Source organism: Petaurus breviceps, unplaced genomic scaffold, assembly GCF_028583685.1.
Source record: "Petaurus breviceps papuanus isolate PSGF00001 unplaced genomic scaffold, PetGlider_PUasm1.0 551, whole genome shotgun sequence".
In the NCBI taxonomy this organism is placed as follows: domain Eukaryota; kingdom Metazoa; phylum Chordata; class Mammalia; order Diprotodontia; family Petauridae; genus Petaurus; species Petaurus breviceps.
Genome location: NW_027186372.1, coordinates 37917050 through 37935776, shown reverse-complemented (window position 1 = coordinate 37935776; position 18727 = coordinate 37917050). Strand labels below are relative to the sequence as shown.

General features: G+C 36.0%; 1 protein-coding gene across 3 annotated transcripts in view; it reads right to left on the bottom strand.

Annotated features, from left to right (window-relative positions):
* Positions 1-18727, bottom strand: part of PRELID2 (PRELI domain containing 2) — a 141335-nt gene that overhangs the window by 100953 nt on the left and 21655 nt on the right. For all 3 annotated transcript variants that reach the window (XM_069102688.1, XM_069102687.1, XM_069102686.1), the window contains exons 2-4: positions 9015-9072; positions 7453-7526; positions 5059-5219 (exon numbers count right to left, since the gene is read on the bottom strand). In XM_069102688.1, the coding sequence (XP_068958789.1) occupies positions 5059-5219; positions 7453-7526; positions 9015-9072 (293 nt within the window). The remainder of the gene's footprint in view (positions 1-5058; positions 5220-7452; positions 7527-9014; positions 9073-18727) is intronic.

Genomic DNA, 18727 nt, shown 5'->3' with positions numbered 1-18727 from the left:
TCTCTCTCTCTCTCTCTCTCTCTCTCTCTCTCTCTCTCTCTGTCCCCTCCATCTTTTTCACACACACACACACACATAATTCTGCAAAACAGAACTCATTTAATAAATGTAACTAATTGACTGTACAGATGAAAGTATAGATGCTTTGAAGGAACACATAAATTCAGAGGTTTCAATCAGTCCTGACTTCAAGAAAGGAAAAGCAAACACCTACACAATAACTTGGCTAAACATTGTCTGAGGCAAGATAGAACCCATTTTGTTTGTATAGTAAAAAAAAGAAAGTACTGGACTTAAAGTCAGGAGATATCTAACTCACCTTTGGCACTTACTATGTGATCATGGGTGAGTAATTTAACTGTTTTGAGCCTCAGTTTCTATCTCTCTAAAGTGAAGATAATAGCACATAAAATACCTACTATATGTCAGGATCCAATGAGATTAATGTATGTAAAGTGATTTGTAAATTTTAATGCATATATGAGCTTTAATGATTATCTCATCCTCATCTTTTTTGATGGAGTTCAGACAGGAATGGACCTATGACAAGTGGCTATCCTGTTTTTATTTTATATTAAATTTTCTGTGGACTATTGTACAGGTGAAAGAAAAAAAGAGCTACTTCTTATAATTTTGTAAAAAGTATTAGGTTGGATCTTGTCTTCAGTAGGCTCATTGAAAATCTCTTTGGGACAGTTCCAGAAGCAAACAAGGTTATGGGGATGATATTAATTTAATACTGTTCCCACATAATTTTGATTTCTTCTGCTAGCTTTTTATTCCACACATCTTGGTGGTTATGAGTTTTTCATACAGCAGCATCTATTAAAACAGTTCTTAATTTTTTAAGACTCAGTCTTGTGCCAAAGTAATCTTGGACTGTCAGTGATAAGTCTAGTTCCAGTAGAGTTTACTTGTAGAATTTTCAAAGACATTTTGAGATCTCTATTTGTAGCATGGAAACTTGTTGTCTGTTACTTTATAAGATAGAGAGGTTCTAATATATAATCTTAGCCAATAGTTCCTGACATGGTAAGTGCTAAGTTTGTAAAGCCAGTCATGATTATGTTGTAAAGGTTACTACTTTTTCCTTGCATAATCTCCATTGATCAATAAGTTCAGACCTGTTAAACACAATCCATCTGTAATTTCTGGTAGTTATTCTCTGGTCCATCATTAAGTTCCTCTATTTCTTTTTATCTACAAATTCATATGACTCAATCATTTATTTGGTGCTTCATTGTCCAGATATTTTTGGTTTAATTTATGTGGATGTCACCAATGGAGGACCTTTTGCTTCCATTATTAGATCTTACCTACTTCAAAGTCTCCATCTGGAAGTTACTACCTTCAGTCGTTTTCAACAAATCTACTGGCATATACATATTTTCAGACTTTACTACTTCTTGGTAAAGTGTTACCTGCTTGGTCCAAAAGTACTTCTGTAAGTTTCAAACCAGTTTATCATGTGCTATAAAAATATTTGCCAATCATCATCCTCCTTTTTGGTAAGGAAGTATTATTTTTTCCAAAACTGCCTTAGAGTAATGTTCATATTTTAAACTATTTTGTTGGGTTACTTTATAAATCTGTCATGGTCTGTTTTGTGCACGTTAAGATGGATACCGCAGAGGCGTTAATTGCTTTGAATATGTTCTTCTTATTGGGCTCTAATTTCAGGATACCAATAAGTTTCTTGACATATATGACCTTAGTATTGTTGTTGGATATGTATTGCCTAGAGGAACAAAAGGTAATTTTAACTATCACCTCCTTCCATTCGTTCAACTTGACCTCCAGATTTGAGCTTCAGTCTACCTTTCCTGGTCATACTTTAAGGATTTTATACTTGTCAAGTCCAATTGACATTTTTGTATTATTGAATAAAGATTCCACAAGATGGATAAGCTGTTTAATATGTTTGGGGTGGGAATTATATGGCTTCCCACCCATATAAACTTGATATCACAGATACACATCAAGGATTTTATTATATTTTTTATTGTGTTTATGTCATTCAATTTCAATAGATTTATTAAGTACCTACAAAGTGGAAGATACTATATCAAGGAAATGCCTTGTATAGATTCTAATCTCCTGGAGGACAGAGACTCATGCATTTCTTTTGCATTCCTCTCAGCACCAAGTACAGTGCTGAGAACATAGTAAGTACCCTATATTTGCTTTCTTTTTTAAGTGAGTAAATAAAGACTTTAAATAATAAGGAATATGAGAGGGACAGACTTCATGACCTTTCCTAATTCCCCAGCTCTAACAGTCTAGGATTTACAACTCATTGATCCTAACATCCTGGAAGATGACAGAGGGTGGGAAGATGCGGAGTTAATTTAGTGAAGATAGGATTGATTTGGAAATTAACCAAGTGTAATAGGATGAAGGGGGAGGTGATTGGCCTGAAAAGGTGACACAATTGTGAAAAACTCAGGTGGGAGTTGAAATTAGACATGCAAAGGGAAATAGAGCATAGTCTCAGCCAAATACTGCAGGAAATCCATTTCAAACCCATCTCAAAATTGAAGAGACAGGCAGAGCATAGGGACAGAATGACATTTGGTTTCCCATCACACACCCACACCTGCTAACCAACACACAGCTTGTAGATCTAATTTTAGGCTTAACAGCCTTGACAGTTTTTCTCTTTAAAAAAAGTTCATAAAAAAGTTCGTCTTCTGGTCCCCGTAAGTGACTAGTCATTACTATCACAACTCGTGAGGGGGAAATGAAAGAAAAAATGAATGTATTTCTTTACTTGACTTCTCTCCTTCAATTACCTACTTGTTTTAAGGTACCTGCTGAAATATCTCCCTCAATCCATATCAAGAGCTAAATATCCATGAGATCCCTGGAACCTAAACACTGCTTTTATCCCCACACTTTTCTGACTAAGAAATCTTAAATGACTTCCTGTTACTTAAAAGAAAAAAATCAAATTCTTTAACCAATCTTTGAAGGCTCTTTACAATCAATCCCTAAACCACCTAACATTCCAATCTTACTTCCTACTAAATGTCTACATAAATTATCTTCCCCAGTAAACTTGGTCCACCTACTCCCTCACAAATATGCCTTTTTCATTCATTCAAATCAATAAATTTAGATTCGGTCAATAAATTGGTTTATTGACTGCCCAACAGATTCTCTTCTGTCCCCTACTCTCCCTAACTCCTTTCTAGTTACAAAGTCCTACCTATTCCTCAAAACCAAACTTCCACCTCCTCCATAGCCTACCAGGGTTTATCTCCCCCTCCACTGAATTCCTATTGCACCAATACTCTGTACCATAATCATTTGTTACTTAAAATCATATTTGTATTTTTTGTTAACTCTCTTCACATACCCATCTTATTTTGTCTATTCGGTTTTAAGTTCTTTGAGGGCAAGGGCCATGCTTTATACTTCTATATGTGACCTATAGCATGAGGAAAATAGCAAAGTCTTAAAAACCATTAACAAGAGTTACCAAGAAGCAAGCAAACCCAAGAAATTCTAAGTTAGGATGTTTAGTTTGTAATATAGATCACTGATCATATAAATGTGAAGTCAAAAATCTGTTTATATGCCTGAGAAAGAAAGTTATGGATTGCATTCTGCCCCATATACCCCCTGCAGCCTTTTGAAGGCAAAACATTCCCTATTTTAAGGAGTTGGCACTTTCCCAAATCACCTCTAGGACTCCATCCATAGACTAAGAAGTAATCTTTTCAGGAAAAGACCATCAAACCCAACCTAAAAGGTTTTAAGGGAAACATTAGAAACTTGATCAGGGAATCACAGAATGTCAGAATCAAAAGGAACCCAAAGATTACATAATCCAATCTTTGTAATTTCTAAGAGGAAATGAAGAGAAAGGGACGTCCACAGTCGCACAATTAGTTAATGGCCACATCAAAGCTCAAGTGTCCTGATCACTTTTACATTTACATTTTCTTTTACATTTTTCAGTAAGCCATGCTAAAACTAATTTTATTTTAATAGAAAAAAAGTGAAATCCTAGACTTGAGGGCAAAAGAAAAAATAAAGTGTCAGTAAAATAATATCTTTAAAAAGCTTTGGGGAAATTTCAAAACAAAAACATGAAGGAATAAGGTTTCCAAAAAGTTATTTCCTTGGCATTTCCAGATGAAGGCGTCAAGATTCATTTCACTGAGGAAAGCTCATCCACCAGGAAAAGAATGTGAGAAATATCAGGTTGAAATTAAATTAGGTTCCTGTCTAAATTAGAACTTTTCTGAATAAAATTAGAAAACCTAAACTGCTACACTTTTCATACTAATGTGTAGTAAGAAAACTTTATTTCATACATGCAGATGGTATTCTTATCACCAGTCAGCTGTTTGACCAAATGCAAAACATTTGGCCCACCTGAGAGTGTGGCTTGCTCAGAGTAAACTTGTCCTCACTACTGAAGAAATCATTTAACATGCATCTTCTTTTGGCAGTGTGTGAGCAATAACATCTTAGAAGGATGACTTCAACAAAGCACCAAGTAGCTTCTTTTCATTTTCTATCTCTATGTACTTTAACAGAGTGAATCATCATGCGCTATGGCATGTGAGATGGCATCATGGCAGAATGGATAAAGAGCCAGCCTCAGAGTCCAGAATACCTGCTTTCAAGTCCTATTTCTGATGCATACTGGCTATGTGACCATGGATAAGTCACTCAGTCTCTCACTAACCCCAAGCAACTCCATGAGATAACAAAGTGCAGAGCAGTTGTCAGTCTACATGGGTTGAGAAACTTTTGCTCCATAAGAATGACATATACCAACGACCCCAGATCATGCTGTACGTAGCTCAAATGGACAGATAATAAATTTATCAGGCTAGTAGAAGCTTTATAAAAGTCCATTTTTAAGGGAATTTTAAGAGGTAATTTCAAAAGAGACTAATAATATAACACTCTTAGGGGCAAAAGGTATGAATTGGAACAATGTTATATGCATACAATTTTAAAGGGGGAAGGATAGCAAGAGAAAGAAAAAGAAAAAAAGAGGGAGAAAAGAGGGTTGGTAGTAAAAGATGGAGGAAATCTTACCAATTTGGATTTTCCAAACTTTCCCTGAAGAGAGATTCTTCATTCATGGATGCATATTGGGTCCACGTTAGGCAGTGACTTCTTATAGCCATATTTCTTTCCTGAGGATTGAGCCATGATTCCTCTTCCAACTGGATATTTGGTACTTTTAAAATGCTCACCTGTTCAGAAAAGGAATGGTAACTTCTTATCTTTGCTAGGAAGCTACATGAAAAGGAACTAAAAAGGTACTTTCAGTCTTGGATAATTATGAGGCCAAATGACTATTAAGCAGAGATGACACATCTCACCAACTGCTGTAAGCCCTTGATAATCAAATGTACTTTGACCTTAATAAATGCTAGTGAGGACATGCAGATGGCCCAAGATTTATACAAGCTGCATAGTCTCCTGGCCAGATTTCCCTAACCACTAAACACTAAGTAAATTATCGGCCTATTTCATGTTTCAGCTCTAGCTCAGTTATGGCCCTCTTAAATTGATGGATTCTAATAGGACCCACTTACAGAACATCACATGCAAGATAATATCAGGTAAAATATTTTCTTCATTTTAGTCTCTGCCCAATACCTGGAAATTTATGCTTTCCTAAGATGTGCAAAAAATACAAGAAGCAGAAATGTACAAGTCAGAAGTCCCTTAAATAATTTAGAGTTTGAGATGTGTGATAAACTTGAATGCATTTTTGAATAATAGATTCAATACGTGTATTTTGGGCAACGTAGCATGTACTGTGTATAGAAATCATCCCTATCACAGTCTCTGTATACAATGTAAAACATTTTACCATCTCAAATTGAAGGGAAGTTCATTGCTATCGTGAGGTACAAGCTCTTCTTTCACTAAAGGTCATCTTTAATCTTTAACATAATCTTGAATCTTCCATAAGGGAAGTAGCAGAAACCAATGTTTTTCTACCTGCTTACACAAGACAGCAATTCAATTTCAAATCTAATCATTTAGGGAGCAAAGCTGGGCTTTGAATCATACACAATCAATTCAAAGTTTTAAATGCCTATCAGAATGCTCTAATTTCTGGTTCTTTAAATACCCCCCAACAACTATGCCCCTTATGAGTCAAGCAATGTGGAGAGAAAATAGAACTTTTCGCTTACCTTCTTCCAAAAAAGTATCAGCAGTGTAGCTTTAAGGGATTTCAAAGAGAAAAAATAATTTTGCTATCATAAACACTTTGTAACATTATTACTCTATAGAAATGAGTACAAAAAAGATTTAAAGGAGATCTCCAAGAAGTAGGGTACCATCTTAAATACTCCTTTTGTCATCTCTGACCATGAGTTTAAAAAGGAAGTTTATCATCCTTCCTAAAAGGTCAGACTAAATCTGTATAACTTTTACACGTCAGATCATTTTTATATAAAAAGAATCACTTTTACCCTTTGGGAAAAAATGTAAAATCCAACTCACTCATGCAATATGTTTCCTATTTCTTTTAAGACTAATTTAGAACATCTCTATATTTCCATTAAAGACCAAAAAACCCAAAAGAATTAATTCAAAACTGAAGGAATTGGGTTTAAACTTAATTTTTTAATCCCTATGAGCAATTAATTTTGTTAATCAGTTGTTTCTCAGTTGTGTCTGACTCTTAGTAACTCCATTTAGAGTTTTCTTGGCAAAGATACTGTAGTGTTTCATCATTTTTTTCTCCAGTTCATTTTATGGGTGAGGAAACTGAGGCAAACAGGGTTAAGTGACTTGCCCAGGGTCACAGAGCTAGTAAGTGTCAGAGGCCAAATTTGAACTCAGGAAGATGAGTCTTGCTGACTCCAGACCTGTGCCACCTAGCTGCCCATGAGGAATTATAAGAAGCTAGAACTTGGGAGGTTGATCAGGCTCCTTCCATATCAGAAAATTTATGTACTGGAGAAACTCCCATTCTTCTGAATGGTTTAAAGACAACTTTGCCTGAAGGTAAAGGGGATAGGCCATATGAATTTTTGCACTGATGGTTTTACCACTATATTTTCATATTTTAGCACTAGTCTAAGGTTTAAGACCAGGGTTCTACTTCCAGTTTGGTGAAGGAAGGGGGATGTTTGGGGAGAGGGGGGTAGTGGCAATCAGGATTAAGTGACCTGGCCAGGGTCACACAGCTAGTACATGTCTAAGGTCACATTTGAACTCAGGTCCTCGATTCCAGGGCCAGTACTCTATCTACTGCACCAACTAGCTGCCAACTTTCAATTTTAACACTAACTCATGGTACAACCTCAGTAAGGTTAGAGACATTGTCAGGTCTCAGTTTCCTTATATGATTGGTTTAGACTAGTAACTTCTCAATTCCCTTCCTACAATTCTATGGCCAAGTGCAGGAGAGTAGGGGGTGGAGAACTAATGCAATTCTAAGTCAGATTAAATTTATTTTGTTACCTTTCTTAAAATTTCTGGAATCACATTCTGACAAATTGCAATCCTCTTTCTGTAGATGATCCCTGTTGAGACATCTAAAAATAATAACAACATAATAATAAAAATAATAGCTAGTGCTTATATACTACTTTAAGGTTTGCAAAGTACTTTCCAAATACTAGCTCATTTGATCATCACAACAACCCTGGAAAGTAGGTGTTATTACTGCCAATTTACAGATGAAGAAACGTATAGTTAAGTGACTTGCCAAGGATCATGTAGCTAGTATCTGAGGACAAATTTGAACTCAGGTCTTCCTGACTCCAAGTCCAGAATTCTATCCCTTGTGCCATGTAACTTTGTGTGTGTGTGTGTGTGTGTGTGTGTGTGTGTGTGCATAGAGATTTTAATTAAGACAGGGAAAGTAGTATTTTTATCTTTCATGTCAACCTGAGAAGCTCTCAGTTATCTTTGTGTGACTATTCCATGGCAATTTTTTTTCCTTTTGGAGGGCAATTGGGGTTAAGTAACTTGCCCAAGTTTACGTGGCTAGTTTTTTTGTGTGGGTGTTGTGTCTGAGTCCAGAACCGAACTCAAGTCCTCCTGACTCTGGGGCCGGTGCTTTACTCACTGTGCCACCTAGCCACCCCTCCATGGCAAATTTTTAATCCCAGACCTACTTCCCCTGGTCATATTTCTAAGTCACCACCTTCAATTAGTCCATTTCATGTTAATGACAGTCATTATATTAGAGTGGAAATAGCAGTGGATTTGGAATGAGGAGACCTGAGTTCAAACTCTACCTCTGCAAGTTACCAGTTGTGTGACCATCAATAAGTCATGTCAATTCTCAGTTACCCAGGCAACTCTACAAGACCAAATGTTGCAGACAAATGACAATTTGTATTTGTAGTTTCCTACACCAATGAAGTCACAGGTCTGATCTTCCAAACCCCCACTCCCCAAGAAAAAAAAGAGGACAATGATACTTAGACTAACTACTTCACAGGGTTGTTACAACCTATCATTATTATCATTAATGTATCCTAAAGCCAAAACAAAAGGGGGGGGGGAATTTTTTAGTATCTATCATCTTAAAATGTCTGTCATTTTTTTCACTGTTGGCCCACATGACAACATGTAAACATGACTAAGATAATTAAATGCAAACACTTAGAATAAGAATAGCATGAGTAATATTAAGAGATCATAGGACTGGGAATTGGGAGATATTATTCCGTGAGATAATATTGTCTCTATTATCTAATTACTATCTCTGTTATTCAGATATTATCCAGTGAGATTGGAATCCAGACTTTGTTACAAACTAGCCAATTGACCTCTGGCAGACTCAAACTATATTTGGTCACTGACACCAAAGTTGGTAAGAGTAGAACAGAAGATTATTCATCTACTGTCACCAGTAGGAAAAGTTAATAAAGAAACTTAACTGTCAGAGGTTGTTAATTGTTTTGGTGTTGAAAATCCAATAGACACCAAATCCATCCCTTGTGCCTAATCTTTCTTTTAGAAGAAAGATAACAGCCATCAATGACCTCAGAAGAAGCATGCCTGCAACTCACCTGTTCGTTCTTCGACAATTTTCACAGAAATCACATTTTTATCCATGGAGTTAGGGTACTAAGGGAAAGAACACAAAGAGTTATTGGTTACTAAAATAGACACTTCTGTTTAAAGAATCTTTAAGAATTTTCTATGCAATCTCTGAGTAAAGACCAGTTTTCAGTCCAATGTCTTAAGTTTGCTATCCAACTAAAAGGAGAAAGACATTTGGTTTTAAAAAAAATAACACCCATTTCTTCTTGTGATAGCACTTACTTTTTTTATAAAATAACTATAGTTTCCACATATTTATTTTATATTTATATTCCAGATATTTATTCAGAAAACATTTGCTGATTGGTTACCTTTATCAAAGAGATGACAATACCAAAAAAAAAAAAATTAGAGAATAGAGCCACTTCCAATAAATAGACAGGGTCCACTGTTGATACCCAGAGAGAAATCATAAGCCTACTATGTGTCAGGCACTGTGGTAAGTACTTTGCAAATATCATCTCATGTAATTCTCACAAGAACCCTGCAAGGCAGATACTATCATTAGCCCAATTTTACCTCTGAGGAAACTGGGGTTAACAGAGATTGAATGACTTGTACAAGGTTCTACAGCTAGTGTCTAAGGTCAAATCTGAACTCAAGTCTTCCTGATGGTGGGCAGTGGTCTATCCACAATGCCACCTAGCTGCTATATTTTATATACGTGTGTGTGTATGTGTGTTCTTTGTATTCTTTGATCTCTTTGGTGTATAGGCCTAGCAGTGATTTTGTTGGATCATTTTCCAGATGAGAGAACAGAGGCACAGAAAGGTTAAGTGAATTGCTAATGATGACATGACTAATAAGTATCTAAGGAAGGCTTCAAATCCAGGTCTTTTTAATTCCAAGTCCAGTATTCTATCTACTACATGATGCTGCCTTTCAGATACGCTCTCTTCCTTGTCCAATCCTTCATAGCAGGTAAATCAATCTCCATCAGTTTCTCTGCTTACCCCTCTTGGCCAAGCTTAGTAACATTTTCTTTTGCCCTCCTGTGGATATGACACATGGGGTGACATGTATCCTAAGTGACTGAACAAAGCAAAGAATGGGCCCTGCCTCTCTGATCACTGATCCCAGTCTCACCTTGGTTAGCTCCACCACACTCCCATCTTGGAGGGTTGCTTCTTAACAAATTAAAAAGGACCAGAAGAACTATGCTCTCACATCCTCCCCCTACCCTTTCCCCTGTTTATGTATTGTGTCTTCAAAGCTTGTTGCTCATAAAGCATGGTCATCTATTTATAACTTTTTTAAAAAAAATAGTATTAGAGAAGATCTAAGTTTGAGCCCTGTTCTGATACATACAACCGATATGATTCAGAACAAGTCACTTTACTCTGTGTCTGTTTGCTCATCCTCTAAACCAAAACTGCAAGACCTTGAGCAACCAATCAACAACTGTTGTTAAGGACCTACGATACAGCAGGCACTGTGCCAAGGGACTGGCAACATAAGTACAAAGAATAAAACAACTCTGATTCATAAGGAGCTTACATCCTAACAGGGAAATTAAAAAGCATAAATATAAAGCAAATAAACACAAACATATACAAAGTAGATAATATAAAGTAATTTGGGAGAGAGAAAGCACTACCAGTTAGGGAATCAGAAAAGGTTTTATGTAGAAGAGGCCAAATGAGATAATATTTGGGAAAAGTGCTTAGCATAATGTCTGGCACATAGTAGTCACTATATACATGATTATTCCCTTCCCTTCCTTTTCTCCTTCCATTCCCCACTAGATGATGGTACTTGAACAGCATCTTAAAGGAAGAAAGTCTCTGAGATAGAAATAAGGAGGGTATACCTTCTAGACATAAAGGACAAGAGCCACTTCCATCTTTGGGTATCAGTTTCCTCATTTGTAAATAGAGTGGCCTGGACTACTTCAACCACTAAGATCATTTCCAATTTTGTCATTCTATGTCCTTAGGGTTAAAATTCTATGTTCTACTTTCTAAGATCCCATCCATATTCTAAAACTCTATAAAATCTAACAGTCTATGCTATGCAATGCTATTCAGAAGGTCAATATTCTCTGACACAATGAAAAATGTTTAGTTGTATCATGCTGAATTGAGAAGGACAATTATTTTAGATGTACCATTCTGAAATTTGTTCATTGCTCTGAAGAAAATGTGGGGGGAAAGAAAAAATAAATTGTTATAAGAAGATAAGCAGGGATAATTAATGTACTATGGTCCATAGAATTTCCATTAAAACTTGTGATTTTAGCATACATATGCCGAGGGTTTATTATAAACACATTGTTTAAAAAAAAAAGAACTATTAAACTACAAAGCAATGAGAGAACAAGAAAGGTAATCTATCACTCAAAAAGCATGGCAATAAAATTATTATCTGAAGCACCTTTCAAATTCTGATCATTTCTCTGGATTACCCATCAGTGAAATTCTAGCACAGAACAGCAACCCAAACATTGACTGTATTTGGTTGGTACTTACTAAAACTTCAGATTAATTTAAGAACCAGAGGAAATCATGAAATTACATTTCATTATACACTCAGGTCTCATGCATAACACGATGCTTTGAAATAACAAAATTAAAATCAGAATTTCATTACCACACAAGACTGTGAAGCACATGCCCTAGTCCAATCATTGGCAGAGATTCAAGTCATTTTGCTACATAAATATTTTCAAAAAGTCAACTATATTAATTGGAAATGAAACAATTTTCCACACAATAAAGTAAAAAATAAAATTATTCAGGTTTATTTTAATGTATTCACCAATAGCTAAATAAAACAATCTGTCTTTCATTCTACAGTATTTTTAAGAGTTAGAAATTATTACATTGAGTCTACTCCCAAAATTGCATGAAATGATATGTTGCCATCTTGTGGTAACTTGAATATTTGAACATTACCTAAATTAAGGGAAATTTATCTGAGAGCTGATAAAGAAAGGCATGGGGATGATGTGTATATGTACAGATATAAATATATGTGACCAATCTACAAAGAAATTCTATTACCTAACATCTACCACTGATCAGTAATTTAGCAGTCACCTGGATTGATATGGCTTCCTATTGAATTAGGGTTCTTAGTACTTCACAGGGTTGTTTTTTGTTTAAGTAGAATTTGAGAAAAAAATAGTGAATATGATCACTGTGTTACTTTGTCAAATTCATGAAACATATATGTTGATGTATGAAAGTATACTGTATATGTACATATGTAAGAGTGAAGAGTGTACCACCTGAAACAATATATCAAAAATACAAGATACTTTCTCTATAAATGCAATGATGTAACAAATGATAGAGGTTGATATTATTATTTGGAGTAAAGAAAAATGAAGGGCCAACAAATTACATTGTATATGTATGAATAGATGAGTATAACAAATTTAGAAAGAAGTATATAATGTCATGGTTCTTTTACATATAGTAAGCACGGATAAATGTTGATTGTTTTATATCACATTATAACAAACTTTTGAAAGACTATATTCTATTAAACAAAAGGGATATAAAAACAGAAATGAAAAACATACATGAAGATCTGCCTACAATCTCTCCTCACTATATTCTAACCCCTACAAGGTCACCAACATTGCAACACTTTGCATCTGGTCATTCCTCTGTCAAAAATCTTTCCATGATTTCAGAAAAATCTGACTTACATGAACCGATGCTGAGTGAAATGAGCAGAACCAGGAGAACATTGTACATAGTAACAGCAACATGGTGTGATGACCAACTTTGATAGACTTAGATCTTCTCAGCAATGCAATGATCCAAGACAATTCTGAAAGACTCACGATGGAAAATGCTATCCATATCCAGAAAAAGAGCTATGGAGTCTGAATGAAGATAAAAGCATACTATTTTCTCTTTTTTTGTTTTTGTTTTTTCTTTCTTATGTTTTTTCCCTTTTGTTCTGATTTTTCTTTCATAACATGACTAATGTGGAAATATGTTTAATATGATAATACATACATAGCCTATATCAGATTGCATGCCATCTTGGGTAGAAGGAGAGGAGGGAGAATATTTTAGAACTCAAAATCTCATAAAAGTGAATGTTAAAAATTAAAAATAAATAAAGAGAACCTTCCATGGCCACCTATTACCATCCAATGAAGTCCAACATTAGTTAGTCAAGGACTTGTACATCTCCAACTTTCCAGTCTTACATCATATTACACTCTTCCACCTTACCTAAAGTTAACTAAACTTACTCAGCATCCCTTGACCATTTGCAAAGACTTTCCTGCCTCCATGTCTTTGCTTATACAATTATTTGAAATGTCCTTTCTTCTCCATCTTTATGTTTAGAGATCCCAATGTCATCTCCTCTAGGAAACCTTATTTAATGATTCCAGTTGAAATGATCTTTCTTTCCTTAGACCTCACCATACTTGTACTTTTTTTCTCATATTCTATTCTGTATTTTTTATTATTATATAGTTATTATATGTTTATGCATGTATATATAGTAATATATATGGGTATGTATAGATAGATAGATCACCATTGTGAGTTCCATGTGGACAGAGAGATATCTCATTTAATCTTTGTACATTCCTCATTGCTTTTCTAGCACAGTAAATTTGCACATAATAAGCACTTAAATGTCTATCAAATGAAAATATGAACTTCTTAGGTTGACAACTACCATTTTGTGTAGAAAAGAACTTATTTTGAGAAAAGGTTTAGGAAAAAAGTGGAGGTCTTAAAAAGCCAAAAGTTCATAGGAGTAGAAAGGAATGATCTGGGCCCATTTTCACATTACAGATGAGAAAAGTAATGCGCAGAAAAGTACAATGAAATGCCACTGCTAAGCTGAGGAGGGGGCAGCTAGGTGGCACAGTATTATAGAGTGCTGGGCCTAGAGTCAGGTAGATCTGAGGTCAAATTCAGACTCCAGAAACTAGCTCTGTGACTCTGGGCAAGTCACTTAACCCCTATTAGTCTCAGTTTCTCATCTGTAAAATGGGGACATACTGGAGAAGGAAAGGGCAAACCACTCCAGGATCATCTGACAAGTCCATGGGGTCACACAGAGTCAGACATGACTAAACAACAAAGCCATAGAGCCAGGATCCAAACCCAGATCCCCCTGTCTCCAAATCCAGTGCTTCTTCCACTTACTATACAACACATGGCTCCTGAGTTTTTTTGATTTTTAAGAAGAAAGAAAAGAATGATTAGAATAACAATGACCCAGTTTTTATTATTCAAATTGCAAATTTAAGAACTGTCAGAAAGCAATTGCCTAATATTTCTAAATGTAAACTAAATAGCAACTATTCAAAAACCTGGGATTCCAGGAATCTTCCCCCAAAATAAATAGGTCAACTATTACCAGAAAATTCATTGTTTGTCCCCTTCCAAGTGTGTTTTTCAGAGATTTTAAATAATAAGCTATACAGATATGACCATTAACATTGTAATGAGGTAGCTGAGGCTGGATAGTCCTACACACAGTATAGTACAGTTGAAAGAAAAATGGTTCTAGACTGAAAGAACCTTGGTCCAAATCACAACTATTAATACTCTGTGACATTGGGCCAGTCACTTAACCTTGCTAGGACTCAATTTTCTCACTTCAGTCCTAGTCAATAAATATTTATTAAGTACCTACTATGTGCTAGGAACTTTGCTAAGCACTAGGGATACAAAGGGAAAAAAAGACAGTTTCTGTCTTCAATGCAGCTCACAGTATTATCAGGAGACAACAAGCAAGCAAATATGAACAAAGATGATATGTGCAGAACACGTGATTAAGAGGAGGGCAACTTGAATTGAGAGGTTGGGAAAGACTTCCTATACAAGGTAGGATTGAAGCAGAGGCAAATATGAAGAAGGAGAATATTCAAGGCACAAGAGACAGGCAGAGAAAAGACCCAAAGGTAAGAGATAGAGTGTCTCATTGGAAGAATAGACCAGCGTTACTGAAATAAATTGTGAATGACTTTGGGAAGGAAAGGGTTAAAAGACTGGAAAGAGAGAGAGAGGCAATAAGTTACAAAGGGCTTTGAATGCCAAATAGAGATTTTAGATTTGATCCTGGAGGTGACAGGAAGTCACTAAAATTTATTGAGTAGGGGGCTGAAATGATCTGACAGGAACTTTAGGAGAATCACATTAGCAACTGAAAGGAGAATATCCTTAAGTGGCCTGAGCGCAGACCAAATTCAGAATGTACCAGCAAAACTGGATTGATAATGCAGGTGGCAGTCAAAAATGATTGAGCTGTCTACAACTTCTCTGCCTCATTAGGAGTTAGGAATGTTCACGGTGGTGGTTATAAAATTTGGTACAGCACTTGTTAATGAAAGTTAGACACTCAAAGAGGATTAGCCAAAAGGATAAAGGGTATTATCAAGGTAAGCTATCATTTCAAAAATGTGCTCTGGCTATAAATCAAAAGTACCACGAAATGAATTTAAACAAATATCTTTTTTAGTACCATTCAGTGGTACCCTCAACAGTAACAGGAAAGGTTTGGGGATAAAGTTAATGAGTTCAGTTTTGGACATGTTGAGTTTAAGATTTCTATGGAACAATCAGTTTGAGGAATCCAATAGGCATTGGGAGATGCAAGACCGGCTCAGCAGAGGGGTTAGGGCTGAATAAGTAGTTTTCAGATTCTTCAGCATAGAGATGAAAACTGAACCCATGTATATGGATAAAATCACCAAGTAAAATAGTGTAGAGAGAAAAAAAGAGGGACCAAAACATAAAGCACTGTGGGACACCCAGAGTTAGTGGTCATGATTTGGATAAAGATCCAGCAAAATTGTGTGAGAAAAAAGGTCAGATAGATGGGAGGGAAACCAGGAGAGAGAAGTTCCTGAAAACCTAGAGAAAAGAATAGTATCAAGGAGAAAAAGGTGATGGACAGTGGCAAAAGCTGAAGAAAAGACAAAAAGGATAAGGATTAAGAGAAGATCATTAGATCTGAGAATTAGAAGACCATCAATAACAATTTTGATTGAATGATGACGTTGACAGCAAGATGGTAAAGAACTAAGAGGGAGAGAAAAGGGTAAAAGCAACCTGTCATAGACTTCTCAACAAAAAGCAAAAGAATATGAGATGATAGTGGGGACAGAATGATCAAGTGAAGGTTTTTTGAGGATGAAGAAGACAGGCATGTTTGTAGGCAGTAGAACACATCAACCACATAAAAAATATTGAAGATCTGGATAATGATATTAATATCTAGCATTTATACAGAACTATGTGCCAAGAACTGTGCTAAGCACTTTACAATCATCTAACTTGATCCTTAAAACAGCCCTGGAAGGTGCCATTATTAGGTGCTAATAATTGCACTTTACAGATGAGGAAACTGAGGCAAAAATAAGTTACTTGCCCAAGGTCACAGGCTGGATTTGAACTCTGGTTTTCCTGACTTGTGCCTAGCTCTCAATCCACTATGCCATCTGCCAGCACAGCAAAGAGTAACTTAATAACTATAGGCCAAAACTCAAAAGAAAAAGAGATTTTTTCACAGACTATATAAATACCTAGAAAAAAGGAAGCAAGAGATTAAAAATGAAATAAAAGCTCTGAAGGAAATGGAAGAACAGGTTGGAATAAAAAATAGTAAACTTGCTGAACCAATTCCCTGACAATTAGACTAGAACAAAAAGAGATCAATCAACAGTTTTTTTTTAAGTATCTACAATGTGACATGGAGTTACGCTAAGCACTAGAGATATAGAAAGAGGAAAAAGACAGTCCCTGGCTTCAGTGAGCTTGCAGTCTAAGGGGGAAGACAACATGCAAAGAAATATTTTCAAACCAAGATACATACACGATTAATAGGAGATAATTAACAGAGGGAAGGAACAGTTAGGTGGTATAGTAGATAGAGTACCCAGCCTGGAACCAGAAAGACATCATCCTGAGTTCAAATTTGGCCTCAGATATTTGCTACCTGTATGACTCTGAGGAGATAACTCAACCCTGTTTGCCTCAGTTTCCTCATCTGTAAAATAAGTTGGAAGTTGTTACATAAAAGAGACACTCTATCCCTCTTTTCCTGGCATTTCTCTGGCTATACTGCATGCCTCTCCCTCCTGTTCTCTGACTACTGACACCCCCTCTACTCAGCCTCCCCGCACAGCTTTGTTTAAGTCCCAACTAAAATTCCACCTACAGGAAGTCTTCTCTAACCCTTCTTCATTCCAAGGTCTTTCCTCAGTTTCTTATTGTTCAGTTGTTTCATTTGTGTCTGATTCTTCATGATCTATTTGGAGTTTTCTTGGTGAAGATCCTGAAGTGATTTGTTATTTCCTCCTTCAGTGTGTTCACACTGTACAGATGATAAACTGAGGCAAATAGGGGCTAAGCAACTTGCCCAGGTGTGAGGAAATGGGAGCCTATGATACAGTAATGGAAGTGTCAGAAAAGAGAAAGAGACATATTCGAGAGAAGTTGCAAAGGTAAAATTTACAGGCCTTAGCAACAGCTTGAATATGGGGGTGAGAGTGAGAAATCCCTGATGACTTTACAAGATAGCAAGAAATATCAGTACAAAATCAAAAGACTGAAAAATATAAGAAAATGAGGTATCTGACATCAAAAATCAACTGACCTAGAAAAGAAGTCAAGGAGAGAGAGAATTTTAAGTTCTTCCTAAACATGGTCCCAGGATATTGGACACCCTGAAAAATTATGATTTTTTTAAAATCCTTGATACTATAAGAAAAAAATACCATAAGGATCCAAAAAGAAGCAGTTCAAACACCAAGGAATCACAAACAAGATCACTCCTGACTTATCAGTGTCTACTAAAAATGAGAGAAGAGCGTGAAATGCAATATTCCAGAAGGCAAAAGATATAAGATTACCACCAAGAGAAACTCAGCCTGCACCAGTGATAATAATTCTTGATGGGGGGAAAATGGACCTTTAAGAACCCAGAGGACTTGGAGAATTCCTAAGGAAAAGACTGGAGCTGAGTAGAAACTCTGGAATGCAAGCATAAGAATCAAAGAAACCTATAAAAGTAAATATGAGCAATTAGAAGGAACTGTAAGAAGATGTGCTAACTTTCTAATGTAGAGAAAAGCAAGTGTTCCATCAGAATGATCTTGTCTTCACAAGGGGAGTTGAGGGGAAAGAAAAATCAAAGGCTTGGAGTAGAATGGTTCTGTTAAAAGTTTTAAGAAGTGAAAGACACACTCAATTTGGTGCAGAAAAATATCAGGTAAATTTAAGAGTGAAATGGGAATAGGGGGTGTGAAAGGAGATTAGTAGGGAAAGGAAGAGAGAAGAAGAATATTGTGCCATAAGCAGTGAGGACAGAGACCATTTCATAATCCCAGGAAGTATGAACTGATGTGGAATCAAGTAAGAAGAACCAGGAGAGCAATTTATACAAAAACTACATTAAGTAGAAAAACAATTTTGAAATTCTTAAGAACTCAACACCAGGGGGCAGCTAAATGGTACAGTGAATAGAGCACCAACCCTGGAGTCAAGAGAACCTGAGTTCAAATCCAGCCTCAGACACTTAACACTTACTAGCCATGAGACCTTGGGAAAGTCACTTAACCCCAATTGCCCTGCTTTCCCCCCTCCAAAAAAAAAAAATAGAACTCAACACCAATACAGTCTCCAGAGTTAAGATTAAGCATATTACCCACCTCATAAAGAAATAATCAACTTAAGGGGCAGAAAAAAGACAT